The 19,584-nt window shown below is 39.9% G+C and overlaps 2 protein-coding genes across 8 annotated transcripts in view; both read right to left on the reverse strand.

The window, feature by feature from the left end:
* Window positions 1–15,179, reverse strand: part of kif13a (kinesin family member 13A) — a 98,741-nt gene extending 83,562 nt beyond the window's left edge. For 3 of the 7 annotated variants that reach the window (XM_069194966.1, XM_069194965.1, XM_069194962.1), the window contains exons 1-2: window positions 14,814–15,174; window positions 14,451–14,541 (exon numbers count right to left, since the gene is read on the reverse strand). In XM_069194966.1, coding sequence (XP_069051067.1) covers window positions 14,451–14,541; window positions 14,814–14,874 — 152 coding nt within the window. In that variant the 5' untranslated portion in view covers window positions 14,875–15,174. Of the gene's footprint in view, window positions 1–14,450; window positions 14,542–14,813 lie in introns of all 7 variants that reach the window. The other 4 variants (XM_069194961.1, XM_069194960.1, XM_069194963.1 and 1 more) reach the window with 2 other exon arrangements.
* Window positions 15,180–17,033: 1,854 nt separating this feature from the next.
* Window positions 17,034–19,158, reverse strand: LOC102689479 (E3 ubiquitin-protein ligase NHLRC1). Its single transcript, XM_006635901.3, has one exon. It carries the CDS (start codon window positions 19,084–19,086, stop codon window positions 17,845–17,847), a length of 1,242 nt encoding a protein of 413 aa, XP_006635964.3. The 5' UTR covers window positions 19,087–19,158; the 3' UTR covers window positions 17,034–17,844.
* Between the last annotated feature and the right edge of the window lie 426 nt (window positions 19,159–19,584).

Below are 19,584 nucleotides of genomic sequence, written 5' to 3' on the forward strand. Positions count from 1 at the left end.
CTAATTGTCTAATTAGCTGCTGACGTTGGAGAAAAAAAAACAGAAGATACAAACCTCCAGGAAATGAACCTGCAGAACTGGAAATAATTAATCTTTTTGTTATTTGGGGGGAAAAATGCCCTTCCTGCAACAGAAAGTAGGTTCAATTTCCTCAGAGATCGCTGTGCTGCCTTAGTGCCACTGTGCAGGGCTCCACGTTTCTTTTAAAACGTTCTCAGCATGATGTGGGAATCTCTCCTTTAACATGTGTGATGCTGACAGGTATTGCTTAAAGCACAACATTCTTAAGACAGGGACTACTGCAGTCTCAGTCCAATTGCTTTAACCAGCTATTATGTTAAGTGTTATTGTTGTTCTCAATAGATCATTAAGTTTTATATCAAACGCATTTGGTAAAAATGAGTTAATGACGTAACCAGGTTGTTTATTTTAACCATTAATTCCAGTTATATTTACACGGGTTAGAGAACTAGACAAACTGGATGGTAGTCTGATTGGGATGCAGTCTGGAAGAACATGTTTTTCTTCTGTAAGTTTAGCACATCAGCTTAAGCACCATGCCAGGGTTTCCAGATGTAGACTGCTTCTGATTCTCTCTGCCACACAAACAGTGCTTTTGTTTAGTAGTGGATAGTGCTGGGAAAAGTTATTTAGTATAGCACAAAACCCAGTGTTTTGACTAAGCTTAACATTCACGACTTAAGAGTTTTAACACTCTTGAAAAATTGTTGAAGAAGCAAATACACTGAAGCTTCATCATCCCTTTATATTTACAGGAGCAGTTAGCATACCCCCTTCGTTTTGCACTTACTACTTTTATTCATGGTATCCTATATCATAGAGGGTGCTATGGCAACTTTTGTATGTGAACTTTTCATGCACAAAACATTAGATGACATTAATTCAGCAACTCCTTTATTGAAAACATATTCAGAAATCCTCTGCTGCACACAATTACAGGTCTCCTTCTATTCAGGAAAGATTAATAATACTAGATTGTCAGTGTCCATTGCTGAAATTGTTCAGATGAAATAGTTGCCATGTGAACGTGCTGTTACAGTAACCTTATATAAGAGCATAAACATGAAAGCTTTGTGAAGTGACAGCAGTCTCAGTCATCTCTTTCCAATGTTGTGGCTAAGGTGCTTTTATTTAGACTATCCCCCCAAAAAATCAAACTCCATAGAAAATGAAAAGCAGGACATCAAAATGACCCCCTTTGGAGTCCTATCTAGATGTTAACACAGACGCTCCTGTGTGGAGGACAGGTCTGGAGGTGTGGCTACATGATATTACAAAAGGAGAAAAAAAGGTTTAACTTCAGATTCTTTCCAGATTTTCATGCCTTCCCTCACAAAAACCTTTCCAAAAAAAGAGTACTTTCCAAAAAAAGAGTACACAAGATTAATCACCCACAGAGCTACAGGCTGCATGTTCTCAAACAAAAAGACTATGAGCTCTGGTTTCCCACACTCTTATAAACTCTAAACACGGATTTAACCTGACAAGGTTAAAGGATTCCATTGGCCACCATTCTCACCCATGGCATTATGGGAAAGGTAGTTCCTACCAACCCTGCTACACTTCATGAACTACTCAATCCCTGTGTTTTGGCTAATACTTTGTCACAATAAACACACACACGTTTGTACATTTTATTCAGTGAATGTATCTTTTTACTCCTAAAAAATGTATATCTAGCAAGGGAGTGATAATTACATGGGGAAAAAGCAGTATTTTAAGACTACTGCACCACTTTTTCTAGATGGTTGCACAGGGAGATATGATTATTTGAAAATAATGTGTTAACAATTTAATTAATCATCACCAGAAATTGCCAATTTTCCTCAATTAAAAGTGAAACTAAAAGACTTTAATTGTAAAACAGACGAAGATTTAAACTTAAACGTATTTTCCAATATTAAATATAAGTATGTAAATAGTGTACAAGATTACGCCATTAGTACCATTGACTACAACAATGCTTTTGCTGAGCATTTTCTTAGGTAGTTTTGTGTATAAACATTTTAAGTTCATAGGGGACATGTAATATCCAACTCCATTGTATCTAAGTTAAACAATCAGTACAGCCTGAATGGCCACTAAAATAATCCTTAATCCTTCTTAAAGATGCAATCCCTGATTCCTTTCAGCGTTAAACAGGCTGAAACAAACTGCACAACAAACCCTACTCAAACAAGTAAGGGGACTACAATCTGCTAGTGTACCACCACACATTGTATTTCTCCTCACAGGAGAGCTCACACACAGAGGTGTGCTGTTAGAAAAAGGTAACTGCCATATAATTTCAGCTATCTAGACTGTCAGCCACCTTCCTAACAAAAGGAGCTTGAATGAAGCTGCTTCAAATTTATTCCAGAAACATTTTATGTGCAGGCTAATTGAAGACATAACTCGTGTGGTTTGTTTCCAGATCTGGGTCCTTTCCTCTGTAGTGCTATCAAACCCTCAACCAGCCAGCATTCCTCTACAAGCGGCACTTTTGAAACCACTCATGGTCATGCTGTAGCTTTACAGATGATTTTTGATGGGAGTGATCAATGATGGCTACAATCATCTTAACATCCAGCAGCTATATCACCCTGCAACTCACAACTGGCAAACCACTGCAGCTGAGGAGGTATGTGCCTGGCCAGTACCTAGACAAGAGACCTCCTGGGAAAGTTAAGGTTGCTGCTGAAAGAGGTGTTAGTGAGGCCAGTAGGGGGCGCTCACCCAGAGGTCTGTGTGGGTTCTAATGCCCGAGTTTATTGACGGGGACACTATACTGTAACAAAATAAAGTCACTGTCCTTCGGTTGAGACGTAAACTGAGGGCCTGACTCTCCATGGTCATTAAAAATCCCAGGGTGTTTTTCAAAAAGAGAAGCTTGAAAAACAAACAAAACAATTGTCCTGACAAAATTTCACCCTGGCCTTTACCAATCAAATCAAGAAAGAGGTACCTGTTAAAACATTGCTACCAGTTTAAGTGGATGTACAGTATTGTTTCTCCATTTAGCATCATAGAAGATGCTTAATCATTTCTCTTCGGAATTCCACAGCTTTAACAAAATGAAAGGACTTTCTGGGTAATAACTAAATGTACTGCTTTAACTTTATGCTTCAAATCAATCTTTAACACTCAAATATATTACACTTGATTGTACTGTGAAAGAAAAATGGCATTTAAGCCATTTAAAACAAATAGTCCAGCTATACAGTACGCATGACCTAAGGCACACTGCTATACAGTTCAGAATAGCTAAAATGGCCTCAATGAATTTAAAACAATACCCCTCTAGGCAAAAATAGAAGCAATTAAAAGCCCTTTAATTTTAATAGTACTCATTTATTAAAATATTTTAAAATAAATGTATAATTAAGAGCACTAATTCTTTAAGCAGCTGACTCTGCTGTCCTGGGATCACTGAGTGCAACAGACACTTGGAGGGATATTCTGGGTTACATGGAAATCCCCATCATAGACAGACTGCTGCACTGGGGAACTTTAGACGTTGGCCTATGATGAAACTACAGCCCGAAGGACAGGGCCTCCACTTAAAAATTGGTATTAACAAAGTGGAAAAGCCTAAGCTTCCTAAACCAAAGAAATAAGTCTGATGTATTACTGAATAACATGATTAGCTAGTGATTAATTATCATGTTTGATGTGTGAGTGAGATCCTTGCTGTCAACATGAATAGCATGACTTTAGTAACTGTAACTGTTTACTTGTGTTATCTATGGGTATTTTACAGAACTAAGTTCAAATGATATTTACTGATATTTTTAAGACAGAAAAATTCGACTGACCTAATCACTGGTAATTTATTAAGAATTACAAATTTAAAAGTAAAGAATGCCTTGCTCCACAGAAGTATAATTTTGTTGCAGGCATCAGGCTACTCCTTGTTATTTTCTGTAAACCCTTTTGACAAGGGCAAGCTTTATTGCATAGGTTATCAACAGTACCTTTTGTCAACACTGCGCTCTTACAAAAATACCTTCCACTAGTATACAGTATAGTTTTACTAGCCCTGAATAGAAACACCTTTTAACAGCTGTCATGTCAGCAGAAAAATGGTGCCCAATACCAGGTTTCTCAAGTTTAAACAGCGCTTTGAGAGGACATGTTATAATTTATCACAAATACAGAACAATATGTACAGAAAAAGTAAGACAATACCCCAGTTCTTCACTGTCACACTGAGTTCACTGATCTCATAGACAAACAGAAGACTGTGATGTCACAGGGGTCAGTGACAGCTGCTTTAAAGCGACAGTGCAAAGCCTTAGAAACGGGATCAAATAACACAAAAGAAAACATTCCGAATGGCCCACCACAGGTTGAGAAAGCATATGAAAATAAAACAGCCTAAGTGAAAAGCTGCCTTTGAATCTGACATTAAGTGCAACATGTGATCTCATCTGCACCACAGGCAGACAGAGGCTGGGTCACAATGGACACGTCTGTTTACACTGATAATAGCATCAAACATGTGTGCATTTCAGTTTAAATGCAACCAAATCTGATGCCTTTTTATTTGCCCTGTAAATCTGCATTTGCCGGTCAGATTTTTCCTCAATACATATCATAATTATATTTGTATGTTAAGCACTAAGGGGAGATTAAATAAGAAATGCATGGTATATAACTTTCTCTAACATTCAGGTTAAATTCACCTGTCTGGGGCCTGTTCATCAACACGAAAGCTGCAGATCACACTGTGCCAGCTGTCCTGCCCTCAACTCAATCAATGACAGCTGTTAATGACATTCTCAAACTGTGAAGTGAAGAGGAAAGGGGTCTTGAAGATGCAAATCATTAGGCAATTAAGATTTATTAAATCCAACCATCAAATCAAAGAAATGACTGAAATGCATAAGATAATATATTATCTTTATTTTTATTGCTGCATACTTTTAATTTTGATTGGACTATATTGTTATACATTGATGAATGAAAGCACACATTATGATCAGCAACTACTATTTCAACAAATAGTTTCTGAGGATTAATCAGTTACCGAATATCTTTTAAAAAAGGTTACTTGAGTTCCATTTTAGAATAAGTTATTATTTTTGTATTATTTGTAGTGGAGACACGCTTTACATTTGCATTTTTAAATTTACGGTATTGTCAACAGGAAGTCATTTCAAATTAAACACATTCAATTCCTATTCCGTTAAATAATAACTTCTGCTTAAGGATCAGGGTGTGGCGCTTAAGAGCCTTGCTCACTTTCTACACTCAGAACAGTTCTTCCCAGTGGTTAAAGAAAAAAAAAACTTTTAACAGACTGTAAGCCTGCATTTTAAATGGTCAAATCTTTTCTTTCAACACATGCCACATGAAATATTTAGGGATATCTCAAATACATTTACCCATATTATGCCATACAGTTATGTTTTGACACAAAGGAAGTAGCTTGAGTAAGATTTACAGCTACGTTTAGCCATAAAATGAGTAAAAACACAACAGCATAGTTAGCACAGTTAAAAATCTCCTTAAACTTTAAGTGGCCAACAGCAGGACCACCCTCATGTTACAGGGACTGTTTTGAAACACGTTCCACATGGGCAATCTTAGGATTAAACAATATTAATTGAAATCCAAGAAAGGTAACAAGTCAACAACATTCCCGGCTCTTCAAAAACACAAAGGATCAACACAATAATACTGTATAATAATAATAATAATAATAATAATAATAATAAGAATAATAATAATGTAGCTCATTGATTGTTTTCTTACATGTTTATTCTTTAAATATTTTCTGAAGAGAAGAGACTCTAGAACAGAAGTGCCTGTTTTTTCATTCGGTGGGGGGGGTAACGTCTTGTATTACAATAGGCCTCCTACACAATACGTTTCCCCAGAGGCTCCCGAGTACTGAGCTCAGCTGTTGCAGTCACCGCCGATCCCAAGCCAGGCCTCTGCTCCAGGCAATCTTTAAAGGCATTTGTTTTCCAGTGCTTCATCCGAAGTGGACAACAATTTTAAAAACAGGAGGAGTGTGACCCTGTTATGTCTGACACAATAGGCTTACAGCACTAATATCTTCAGTCCCTTTTACTCTAGGCCTCCCCAGGGAAGTGTGTAAGCAAACTAAAACTCTGCTGAATTCGAATTCGAAAGGGTACTGGCCACAGGATCCTCTACATAGCATCCTGCCAAGAAACAGCAGTGGAGCCATTTCTCCAGGTCTCAGAGCAGGGTCACTTCTAGAAGACTGAACACTTCATCGTTCCCTAATTTGCCCTCCCTCCGTCAATGCTGCCTTTGCATTCTTAGCTGCTGTCAATAATGAGGAGTAAAAATAGCACTGGGGTGACGCACAGATAACAGTGGTCTTCTGTCCCCAGGGAGAGGAGAACATACAGTACAGAAAAGATGACCGAGCTCTCTTATGCAGCAGAGTCGCAGGATGTGACTCCCTCCAAAATGTCAGCCTCCCCTTCGCCCGAGATGTAGAATACATTCTTCAGGTTTTCATTCACAGTTGAGATATTTTCACTCTTTATTCAGCCTTCGACTATTGGTGAACTGAAGACTCCCTATAAAACCTTCTGGGTTGTGCTCTGGGATCACAGGTGCAAGTCTGTATCGTATCACTAGGTGACTGTGACCTGGCCTTCCTAAACATTGTCGCACAATTACCTGCACCCTGCCAGTGGTAGAGTGGGAACAAATTGTCCCGATCGCAAACCCCTCCTCTTAAGGGCGCTCCAGCCCTTCCTTGTTTGCCTCATTCCCCGCACCTGTTCCTTGTTCCTACCTCGTTTCAGTTCACCCTTAAAAGCCAGATGCTCACTTCACTTGAGGCTCTGCATTGGTTTCCATATCGTGTGAGCCCTGGACCTGGTTGCGTCTGGCTCTGTTAAGTTTTTAAGTTTCTATGCCTGTTTCTGTTCCCCTTGCCGGTTCCGACCCGGTTCCGACCCGGTTCCTGTTTTTAATCTTTTGTCTTGGATGGATCTCCTGGCCATGGACTTTTGCCCGTATTTTGGATTCACCTATGGACTTATTCTTCGGATTGTTTGCCTCGGCCACACCTTCCCCGTACACCAGCGCACCAAGGACACGCCCCCTGTCTCCATTCCCGTCTCCTGCACGACATTTTCCCCAGTGTTTCCTCACTACTTCAGATTGTGTCGTCCGCATGGGGTCCGGAAAAAACTGTTGCGTGACACAATTGACTAAGGCTTTCTCTCAGTTCTACGCCTCACAGCAAGCCTGACAGCCTCGGAGTCAGTAAGTGACGCACCTCTCCTCCAATCAGTATTGAACCTTTGGCACAGGGCGGTGCTCTCTGTGATGCATCAACAGGCAATTGGCTTGAAGATGGCAGAGTGGTCTGTCTACACTTCCTCATTCTCCCCTGTGTGCGGCCACAGGTTTGTAACTGCGTGCCGAAAATTGAAAAACACAGAACTGCCAATTCCATATCAGTGGTATAAAAATAATCATTAGAAATTCAATTTTTTTTAGCTAATTTAAAAAAATAGCAAGCAAACAGGAACTGGTGGATGAAAGTCTGTAACACAATGTATATTCTGTGTTTATACATGTTGAAAACAATATTTTGTTTTCTTGAGATAAAAAAAGCAACTGCTTCTCAAAAAATCATTGTTAATAATCCTAAATCTTGTGGATTTTTTTGCTTAAAATGCTTATCAGCAAGTGGCTTTAACAGCTTTAAGAAAGAATAAAAAAAATTATGGAACAAGTAATAGGCTTATTCCATGCTGAAAAAAGAAGAAAGAAAACACAATGTTTCGGCTGTGGAGCCTTGTTCTGAAATGTTGTTTTCTGTCTTCTCTTTTCAGCATTTAATAAACCTTTTACTTGTTACTTTGCAGCCTACGCATGCTGAAGCAGCTATCCACCTGAACTACATCAAATAATTATGCTGAACTGAAAAAAACAGAACAACCCATCTTCTTTTTAAGCCTGTAAAGCAAAAGATTTTGAGAGCCGGTCTTTTGTGCAACCAATTAACAGATCTGTCTAATTTAAGAGACTACAGACTTGTGACTACAACATGTTAAACCAAAGTATATCAAGTGCATCAGTTGTGTTTAAATATTCCTTTCTGTTAGATATACAAAATATTAAAAGTAAATGCCCTGTATCTAAAATGACAGACTACCTAAAGCAAATAGTCCAGCTTTTCTTAGCAATGTACACATCCTTAAATTTGTGCAACAAAACTTCATTTATTCCTTCAGTTTTGAATTTTGGCCTTCGAAGACTCCATTTTAAAACTTTGTTTGCTGCAAGGCTAACACAGAAAGGAAGTCTAAGTAGGTCCTTTTATGTTGAAAGCCCCATGAACACTTTGTTAAGAGAAAGCCTTTTTCATGCTCAAGTGATTCACAGGCCCAGGTTTTTGCTCAAGTGCATTTAAATTAGATTATTGTTTAAGTACAAAGAACCTTCTTATTCTGCCATTTACAGAACTGTTTCTGTAAAAACAAGGAAAATGTCACTAATATTAAGAATATTCACTTCTCCTCAAACACTGAAAAAGAACATTTGAACTAAATCACTCAACAGGAAAATTTACAAGACATAAAATATCTCAAACATTTTACATATTGAACTGCTTTCAAAAATCAAAAATATTATAATATTATTATATTATATCCATATTTGTGGCAGGAAAACAGGAGTGAAAATCAACATATGAAAAGGAAGAGACTCAGCCTCTTCTTTGCATTACACAACTCAATTTCTTTTATTGGATTAAAAGGAGGCCATAACCTGCACATTCAGCACTATTAATTTAAACGTCATAAAACACGTTTCTAAAACATGACCAAATACTTTGTGAAGCCTTCTAAACCATGATTAAACGTTCGACATTGTTTACTCAAAACATTACATAACAGGGTGAGAATTTCATAGCTCACACAAACATCAAAAAACAAAAACAGGAGTTCAACAAACGTGGTTGAAAAGGAACCCAAAGTCTGCACTTTCATCAGCATTTTTTTTCGCTGTACTTCTTTTCATATATTGTAAGGAATTATAATTAAAAACATTTGGAGAGTGATTAATATTCAAAGTTGACTTAGGAAAAAGTGTATTTTGTGCACATTGACAGTTCAGAAAAAACACACCCAAGAATGAATGCATCACTAAGCAAACCTCATGTTTTCAAAGGTCTCTAAAACATTGTTGTCAGTCATCTGTTAACTTTCTGAACATTCCCCTCCACAAAAGAAGCTCCCAATGTCTTTAGCAAAGAGTGTTGACTTTGAAACAGAAACTGGCATCTATCTGTGCTCTACAAAAGTGAATTCTAGTGTAGACTGAAATTACAGGTTTTGAATAGAAAAAAGAGGGACCTATGCATTTTAGTATTTTCCTATTATTAGTATTGTAAAAAACTTTTGAAATTCTCTTGACAACAGCCAAACTGCTAGAGGCTGCTCTGTTTATCATCATTTGCAACACGAGAAGCAGGAGGAACTGATTTCCGACTGCAGACAGGCTGAGTCACGATAGTGCTGGTCCTAAAATCTCTTTGGTATGTTTTTTATGTACATAACAACCCTAAAAAAACATCCACAAGTTCAGTATCATGTTTAGAGCACAACCCTATAAACAAACAAGGGGAAGGAAAAAAAGGAGTTTTCATGCAAACTATATGCTTTATTACACAACAGTGTAACTTGACGCAACTACAGACATGGGCAAAGGGGGAAAGGGTAGGAGGAATGCTGATGGTAAAGATTTAAAACCTAGGATGAGAACAGAACGATTTCTTCAAACAGGAGAGACATGTGGCAAGCGCCAGATCTCCCAAGACACAGTTTATCAAATTAGACCATCTTTACAAAGGTGTCAAGCCTTTATAAGTTAATTCAAACGTTCAAATACAATTGTGTTACTTTTGGTAAATACGTACATTTGATAATTAAAAAAACTGACAACAACCACAGAGACGGAAACTCTTAGATCTAATAAATGTTTTGAAAACTCTTTTTCCATTTCCATAATGAAGACATTATACCCACAAAATGTTTTACCAATCTGAGCAATCTTCTCTAACCTCCTCTACATTTCTTTTCTATTTGGTGTCCACTAGTATAGCTCTGCATACGTTATTTAAACAAAATGCTTGGTTTTGACTACCACTGCATTTGAAAAATGCACCCAAGTCAAGACCATCAGCCATTTTTCGCCCCATTAAGTTTTGAAATATGATAATTTCCTCATTACACTTTAGTAGAAGTAGGGCCGCTTGTTTGGGTTGTCTGTTTCACAAACTTTGTGCCCTGCACTTCTGAAATGACTACATGAAAGCTGTGAAAAGGTTATTTGAACGAGGCTACAAATGGTCATAAACCTATCGCACATAGTAATCAACACAATACAACAACATCCTTAGAAAATGATATCACAGGCAGACGGTAATATATACTGTAGCGGTTCATGATCAGACACAGTTTCAACTGAAAGCTAAAGCCAGACCTGTAGGTGGAGAGGAGTCAGGTGGGAGTGTTAGAAAGAAGACAACATGAAGGACTTGATAGCTGACAAGGACTGTCTGCAGACACAGCCCAGTAACAATGGTCCTGGTATGTTCAAGGGGAACTTTATTTTGCAGTATGGTTTTTCTGCATGTTGTTTTATCACGCGGTCGAGTGTTTATAAAAGACTAATGACGGCGTTCTTTAGCCTCATTCAAGTGTTACCATGAGAAAGGCTAACTGGACAACCACAGATTAACCTAGTTATTACAATTTTGTTCAGCGTGTTAAGATTATATAAGATTAGTCTATAACAAATAGACTGTTGCTTCAGCAAAACAAAACGTTGCACTTGTGGTTACTGTGGGGAAACAGCACTGCGGTGGTGTACAGAATGGTCAAAAGTTACAAAATATATCTGGGATAAATTCAAATCCAGGATGGACAAGCTGGGAAAAGCCAATTAAAAACATCTGGTTTCATAGTTTAGTATGATCAGTATCACATACTGTTAGTGATCAGTGTAATCCCTACCTGATATCCAGTGAAACTACTACATGTGACCAGGGCTGGATAGTTAATTTTATTCTTGTGTCACGAATATAGGCGATACAATGACTTCGTTTTCTTTTCCAGCCATTCAATTTTATTTGCTCCATTCTGGTCTCAGATGAGGTGAGTGCTCAGTTAAGCATTCCAACAGATAATTTAAAAAGAAAGGACTTTGCTGAACATTTCTGAAGTTTTATGACATCTTGCTATCAAACAAAATGCTTGAGTGTTCAGTTTCACAGTTGACAGCGTATAGTAGTATATATCAATTGCAGAAAAAAAACAATTCTCCAGATTTTAGACACAGGATAGAGTAGCAATGTCCAAGCACACAACACACTCTAGTAAGCAAACAAAGGAAAACTTAAATATGAGACTCCATTACAATATATTTTTTTGCAGTTCTCTACAATCCCTCAGTAACTTAATATATGTTACTATCAGAACATCTGCAAACAGATGAGCATGCCTGCATATATTATGCACCCTAACAAGGCCCATTTGCAGTTCTATTAAATCTTAATGCTGGTCCTCCATCACAAGCTTTATACTTTAATGTGTCTGAAGTTGGCTTTAGCGTACAGCTGTGATAACCCCTGTGTTTCATTACAGAGTGTGTGGGAGGAGAGAGGGGAGCAGATCGCTCTGTAGTAGTATCTTGACATCCCAGAGCAGATATCAACATCCACTTTAAAAATAACCCCACATACACTTAGTCTCTGCAGAAGAGTGATGGCCCCATACCACATTCTGTTTTCTCTGGGACTTGTGAGTGTAGAAGTGGTCTAAAAATTCATCACTGCCTGTTGGTTTCTCTGAAATGATAAATTTGTTAAATTACAGAAGCACAAAGGCTTTACTGTCTACGGAAAATGCTGGAGCCTGGGACTGGATAGTGTTAAGTTACACTGCGAGATATGGTTCTAAAAATATTGGTGATGATTCAGCCAAAATGATTCAGATTCCAAGCACGACACAATTAAGGAGAGAAGCAAAATTATGGTTTATTGGAGAGATGGCTTGCAAATTGCTTTATAACATTTCGAGACTGATGATATTTTTCTCACTTGCACTGCAAGAGCCCAGCTCATGAAGAGCCAACAGCTTACTCAGTGAAGCCTCAAAACCACATGCGGACTTAAAAGGAACCCAGTTCTTGTAACGCTGGCTTGAAATGGTTTGAAGGCAGGGTGTTTGCCAGTACTAGTGCTGTCGGGCAAGTTTAGGTTGGGAAAAAAACATGGAAGCTATGATACACTCCATTTTCCCTGTCAATGACTGCACATTACAAGATGGCAAAGTTGTCAGTTATTTGAAAGTGAGTATCTTCACACAGCACTGTCTCACAGTCAGCATGTACCTTCCCTACATTAATGGTTAAAGGAAATATCGGTTTCCAATGTGACTATGCAAAACCACAACCTCCACCTGCCTGGGGGTCATGGAAATTCACTTGCTGTTTATCTTCTCTGGTCAGTCTTTGTTTGTGATTCCAGGTTACATCAAATCAGGATTTTGTAAATAGAAATTCAGATGCAAATGTACTGCAGCCAGGCTTTTAGAAAGAGTTTTCCAAATCTATCTGAAAGTTTTCGGCTAAACACTCACTAGCCAACATCTGAGAGCTTTTTTTTTTCTAATCTGGCATTCAAAACAAACCACAAGGTCAAGGCCTAAATGTTAAGCAGTCGGAACATCCTGGTAGATTCTAATGTACATTAAATAATCTCCCCAAAACAGAAAATCTTAAAAATCGAAATAAATGGATGTAACAATAATTGGACTTTAGGTCACACCGACATTCAGTATAAGAGAAAGCGGCAAGACAAAACCCTTGTAAATTCAACAAGATGTTGTCATTGACAGATCGTATTCAACAAATATTTATGGAAATCAATTGTGATCCTTTGCTATATGTCATTTCTGTCAAAAGGATAGTCAATTGAAAGTCTGTGCATATCAACATCAATTTCTTTACAATGGCTTCCTACACATAAAGTTGCACTTGCCCTGTGTTACATCTGCTGAATTGACTTGAGCTCAATGCTCCAACTTACAAAATAATGTACCCGTTTTTCTGCTGGTTAAGCAGTATGTAACTAGCACATCCGTTCTGATCCAATACAATGTAAAGCCTTCATTTCTGCAATTATGAGCAAGATACACAGCTCTCTTCCTGCTCCATAAATCATCTGACACACACCTATTGTTTTCGCTCAGACTGAAAGCCTCCTTTCAGAGTTTGCTAACCAGTACTACACTCCAATGAACAAGTTCCAGTAGAGTCCAAACACAATTAGTGAAATTTCACCGGAGGGCAAAAAAGTCAAATCTAACCACAAGATCTATAAATCGCAACAGATGTAGGCTTATTTTTCAGAAAAGAGAACCCATTTTAATTTTAAAAGAAATTTTTCAAAAGCAATATATACGATCTATAAATACTATACAAACAACTACATACCCAAAAACAAGATTACTAACTATGCAGGATTCCATTCCTATATACTCATATACTTCCTATGTACATCCTCAAAAACCCAGTGAAAGCAAGCGGAAAACTACCGCTTTGTAGGGTTACTAAATATAACCCAAGTTGTCTGAGGTTACCTTTATCTTTAAAATGTTGCCCTTTCGCAAGAAAAAAAACCGCAATTAAAACACAATCAAAGGACTCGAAATCTTGGCGACTTTAGAAGCTGATACAGGTTAAACTGTCGGAGGCGGCTCTAACAGGTATCAGTGGAAGGGACAGTGCCCAACACGAGCGGCCTCCCCTTTCCTCTCTCCCATCTATTTTTACAGCCTGTTGCATTGGAATTTTGGATGGGAGCCAGCGGCTCTTTCCGCAACTCTCTGTATCCCGGGCTTGGTGGTCAATTTTCTGCACTGCGCTGCGGGGAACCGTGTCGCACAGCATTGAAAACGGCCTCGAGGAGGCGCGTGAAGTGTTATTTAACACACCTGTTGTTGTTTTTTCGCTTCTAAAACTTGGGAGGAATGACCACATAACATAGAAGTACTGTAAGCGTCGAGAAAACCGAACTACATGCGTGCTTATCCGGCATTTAGTTCTTGTGCGTCAAGGTCTCGCTGATCTACAGCAGCGGGCACAGATGTTGTACATCCAAGTTTGCAATCCCATCTTCGTTCAATACAAAGCCCTCCCCCCCCAAAAAAAACGAATCCAAAACAGTAAAATCCAGAAGCCTTTCACCTCTTTGTTTCTAAGCCAAATCGCAGGTTTTATCGACGGTAACCGTTAAATAATACTAAATGCGAGGATCAATGTCAAATCACTGATTTCCCCCATCGCCCGGGCACATACAAAGACTGGACTCACCGCTAAAAGTTCGTTAAGTCGCACAAGGGACACTAACCAAAGTAGATGCTTTATCACACAGCAGTTTTTACCTGTTCTCCCCTTTCGAGTTTGAAGGCGGTGGGTGCAGGACGGTTTGGTTGTCTTCCATTTCCACAACACATTTCGTGTTCAGCTCAATTTCTGCGGTGACAGTCGAAAGGGACAGTGCGTTAGCAGGGAGCGCTTTAAAGCCGTCACACAGTAACAAAACACACATCCCCGAAGCCTAGCCGTTTCACTTCTCCCTAAAACAACTCCCAGATAAATCGCATCACTCCTTTGCTGCATAACTGCTGAAGAGACAGAAGATGCTGCTACACTGCGTTACAAATCTTGCAGCTAAAGAAGTTTTTAAAGGGTGTTGTAATTATGGGTTACAGAAGACAGAATATGGTGAAGTACAATACACTTACCTCTCCGGTTCATTGGCCGGACTCTTACAGCAACTTTTACCTTACTATCCGACATTTTCATCCACTTTTTTTTCCTCCACTAGACTGTTACATTGGACTTAGGAAAAATGATAGTGTGAGTCCCCAAGTGCTTTAGCTCCAAGTCAGTTATCGGGCGTAGATGCAAACAATATATTCCCAAGATCCATTCCAGGCCACTTGAAACAGAAAATTAAACATATTTTACTTTCAGTGAGCTAAATTTACCACCGATCCTCTCTCATCCTAGACTCCATCCCCACCGCCATCTTCCACTGAGAGCAGTTTGCACCACCAGGCGAGACTCCGGCGGACCGAAAAAGCCGGATTCTGGGAACACACGAACTGAACTTCGGAAGCAAAGGCCACCGGGAATACACGGAGAAGAACGGAATACGGGAGAGGCACTCGGACATCACGGAAACATACGAAGACGAACGAAGATGCGTGAGGGGAAACACGCTACTATCTAGCTTTATTCAATACGCAAAAAACGTCATGTCAGCTGTGAATAGTGAACATTTTTGTGAGGATTTACATTCTTACTGTTGAGATCGAGTATATCGTCATCCCATTGCGAATTTAGAGACAAGACCAAAATGTCACTGTTGCTGCACCTGATTAGAAAAATGGGACAACTCAGACCGGAGCTGTGGGTATGTATTGTTATTTTGTATTATTACTTTCTATAAATAAACGTGGATATTTAATAAATAGAGTATGATATTTATAAATATAAATTAAATAAACATGGTTACTGTTATTATTTTTATAATGTAACAAACATGTAGCGCTTAATAACGCTGCGTTTTCACAGGCATAACGACGTAAAATAGCAAGTAATACAAAACTGCAGAAGATGTTCAGATATGTTACTCCAGTGCTGATCTGTTGGAATTGATTGCGAATATGCTGTCAGTACTTTAAAAGTGTTAGGACAGGCTTTTTGCACACTTCCAAAATACAAAAATTAAGAGTACTTTCGTCGCACTGTTTATTTATACCAATGTGGAAACCGACAGGTTCAGATGGTAAATCTGTAGATTCTCACGTACGTTTTCGTGCAGCCTTGTATTTATAAACTGCTCGAGTAAATATGACTTTTTCCATTATCCGCCTTTGTACATGCGCGCTCCGTGAGACGGACGGGTGTCTAGTCCGGCTTTTCCAGGGTGTTCCGAGTCCCGGAATACTTTGTATCTACAGTATATCTACTAAATGTGGCCTTATATCGCATGGGATTTGAGACAATTAGGACAATGGAAGAGTATTTATACTGCCATTCGTTGTTCTTACCTTCTGCTCTCATTCCATCAGTGATGCTGCTGTACGTTAGTACTGTCTACGGCCCGAGAAAGTGCCTCTTGACCAGGAATGTGCAAATTAGTGTACTGTATGTGATAATCTGCAAATTGTAAATCACAGTTCTGACCAGAACTGTTTTGCAGAGCCAGGCACTCGCTTATGCCAACCGAATACGGAATAAGCGCAGTAACAATGGCGAAACATGTAAAATGCATGTCTATTATTATTAATTATTATTATATAAAACTGCAAAGTAAAAAAATCACACTTGAAAATAAAAAAAAACATATTTGCACTTGAGTGTCATTCTCCGTACATTCTAAACATATGCTGAAGATTACATTCTTCCAATATTTTAATATCCTATCAATGCATGGCAGGAAGGCTTGGCAGCCTTGCAGTACTGCCTCATAGCTCTTGGATACTGGGTTCAAGTCTGGAATGGGGCATCTTCTGTGTGGAGTTTGTATGGTCTCCCCAATGCGGTATGGGTTTTCTCATATGTGACATGCCGTCCTCATCTTGTCCTCAGTGGTGTGTGTGCCCTGCATTGGACTAGCATCCCGTCCAGGTTGTATTCCCAGTATGCATCCAATGTTCCTGGGGATAGACTCTTGCCATAAGGGTCTTTTCATAATAAATAAACCAGATAGTAGCTTTTCTTAATGAACTGATAAATAGATGGAGCGAAGGAGTCAGTGTAACTCAGAAAAGTGTTTCACAATCTTGGACTTTGAATGCCTTCTTTGATATAGTTTCTGGTACAGCCGAGTTTCTCATTTAAAAGTTCTTATTTCCAGAAATAATTTCATTCGTGTGTATTATTTCAAAGACATCTTACAAAAGCTGTAGTTTTCACCTTGTTTAAGACTGATGCACAGAAACAAGTAGGTATGATGCTTCTGAAGCACTCCTTTAATAAGCATGCACAGTGCTGTACAGACTCTTCAGTTAAGTTCCACATGGTCATTTAAACAGGAATCCGAAAAGGGAGGAGTCCTCAATCTCATCTGGCACATGGTAATTGTTAGCCCAGCTCTGGGTGCTTCCAGGGAGAAGCAGTCATACCTGAAGAGGCTCCAAATCCAAAACGTTGCCTTTGTTCTTGTTACTCTTCGTTGTGGAACTAATCTCCAACTGTTTCTTCACAGCTCCCCAATCTAATCTTGCATCGAGGAGCTGGAACTGTGAAAACACTTCAATTAAAGCTTCAATGAGGTTCATTAAGAAAGAGCTGGGTTGAAATACATACTGTACCAGAAATGACAATATGTCCAAAACCAGTACAGGGAAGCACAGACCTAGAACGTCTTTTTAAACTGTTAAGCCAACGTTAGTCTTCTAATTATACAATATTATTATAAATTATTTTTAGTGGTATAAAACAAATTATCTACTGATATGTCATTGTAAGCAATATTAATGTATTTATACTATTAACATATTATATATTAATACAGTTTACTCTATATATAAATACAAAGACCATATGCTTAGAAATATTTATGTATGCTTTATGCTCCATTCACAAGTATTTACAGTACTTTTTTGTCTACTGTATATGACGGTAATGTTTACTATGAAAAATTTTATTAGTGACGATTTTCTTAGTTTTCAGCAGGAAATTTTACAAGCAGTACAAAGTGCCAAGCACTTAAATATGCTCAGTCTGCAGTTTGCATGACTCTAAATTTTTCTTGGAAGTGGTTCACAGCTGGTCTCGGCCATCTTTGTAAATTTTCACAGCTTGCTCGCTGCTGTCCAAGACGACCAGCATGTTCCCCGCTGTGCAGATCAGTCCTACAGGGCGACCCAGCCCTTGGTTGATGAGTGGAATAAAGGAAGGGGATTCCCTGAGCTTCCCCAAGCACACCACCACTCTCCGGCTGCCATCAGCTGCAATCACGTTGTCTTCGCTGTCAAAGGCCACCGCGGAGACATTCATTTGAACTGGAGCCACCAAACTGAATCCAAAGGTGTCGATCTGAGATAGCAGTCTGAGCTGGCTATCGAACAGTTTGAGCCTTGTGGCTGTGCTGCTTCTGTGTTCCCAACCTCTTAGATGTTCCACTACCACTACGGACCCTGTGAGCTTGGAGGATGCGATCTCTCTGGGGCAGCACAGCTTCGAGGAGGCCACATGGTGACCGGTGACGAGATTTGTGCAGAAATCCACCACCAGGCGAGAAAGGGTCCCAGCGTCCGCATCCGTGACAAAGATGCGATTGGAACCGTCGGCATCCGTTCCCCAAGGCAACTTGAACGTCTCTCTGACGGTCAAAAGATTTCTTCCCGCGGAGGTGAACACTTTGACAGAGCGATCCCCGGCGTCGGTCACAATAATGTGGCCTGCGGGCGTAACAGCGACGTCCAGGGGGTAGCAGATATCGTCGGGCAACGTCCCCTTGCGCCCGAACCCGTGGAGGCGCTCTCCCTGGAGGCTGAAGATACCCACCCGCTTCCTACCGTCATGCACGACTACCAGCGCCCCCCGCCCGCCGAAAAGGGCAGCTCCCGTGGGGTTCACCAAGCGCCCCCAGCCTCCGAAAGCCCCGCGAAGCTTCAGGCCCACAGTCCCAAACCCGCCCGCGCTGTAACCCGCGCAGGGAGGGCGGCCGCCCCCGAGCAGCTCCGTCAGGTGGGCCACCACGAGACAGTCGGACGCCTCCGCGGGGCTGCAGAGCCTGCGGCAGAAGGGGCACTCCAGCCTCTGAAAGCGAGGGTGGGCGAGAGAGCTGAGGCATTCCCAGCACATCACGTGACCGCAGGGCAGATTCTTGGGCCTGCCCTTGCCCCGCTCCACGCTGAATCTCTCAAAGCACACTTTGCATTCCAGTAGGCTGGTCTCGATCTCGTTCAGGATCCTCACCGTGTTGCAGCTTTGCCTGCTGCTGCGAACTCCTCCTGCGGACACGATCTCTGCCTCCATCATGCTGCCTGTGGGCTGCATTTAGCACGACAGACTCGGAAAGCGCTAGGGGAAAAAAAGCATTTGCTTCACCTTCAGTCAGGCACGTCTTAAGAGACACGTGATTGCAACATAGACTACAGCCTAAAAACTGTACTCTGCTGCCCTCTTGTGGGAACGATGTGATTTACACATAAGAGATCTTTCCAGTTTGATAATTTCCATTTTAAAAGATGCTAAGTCATATATCCCTGTGTGCAGCGGTTTCAGAGTCACAAAACCAGTCTCATCTCCAACTTGTGTTTGTTTTTAACGGTAAAGTGTCTGAAAGCAGCAACATATTAAGTTGTGAAAAAAGGTAGATAAATGTGTGTCAGTTTTGCAATTTACTGCTCTTACTGTGTAGGCAATGGGATTATTCTTTTACATTGGTATGTGTGAATCTGCAAATTTAAAACATTTAAAACAAATTTAAAATTTCTAGGCTCAGACAAATACAATTTAATAAAGAGAAATAACTTCCAGATGAAGAACCCCACA

Source organism: Lepisosteus oculatus, chromosome 10 (assembly GCF_040954835.1).
Source record: "Lepisosteus oculatus isolate fLepOcu1 chromosome 10, fLepOcu1.hap2, whole genome shotgun sequence".
NCBI classification, from domain to species: Eukaryota; Metazoa; Chordata; class Actinopteri; order Semionotiformes; family Lepisosteidae; genus Lepisosteus; species Lepisosteus oculatus.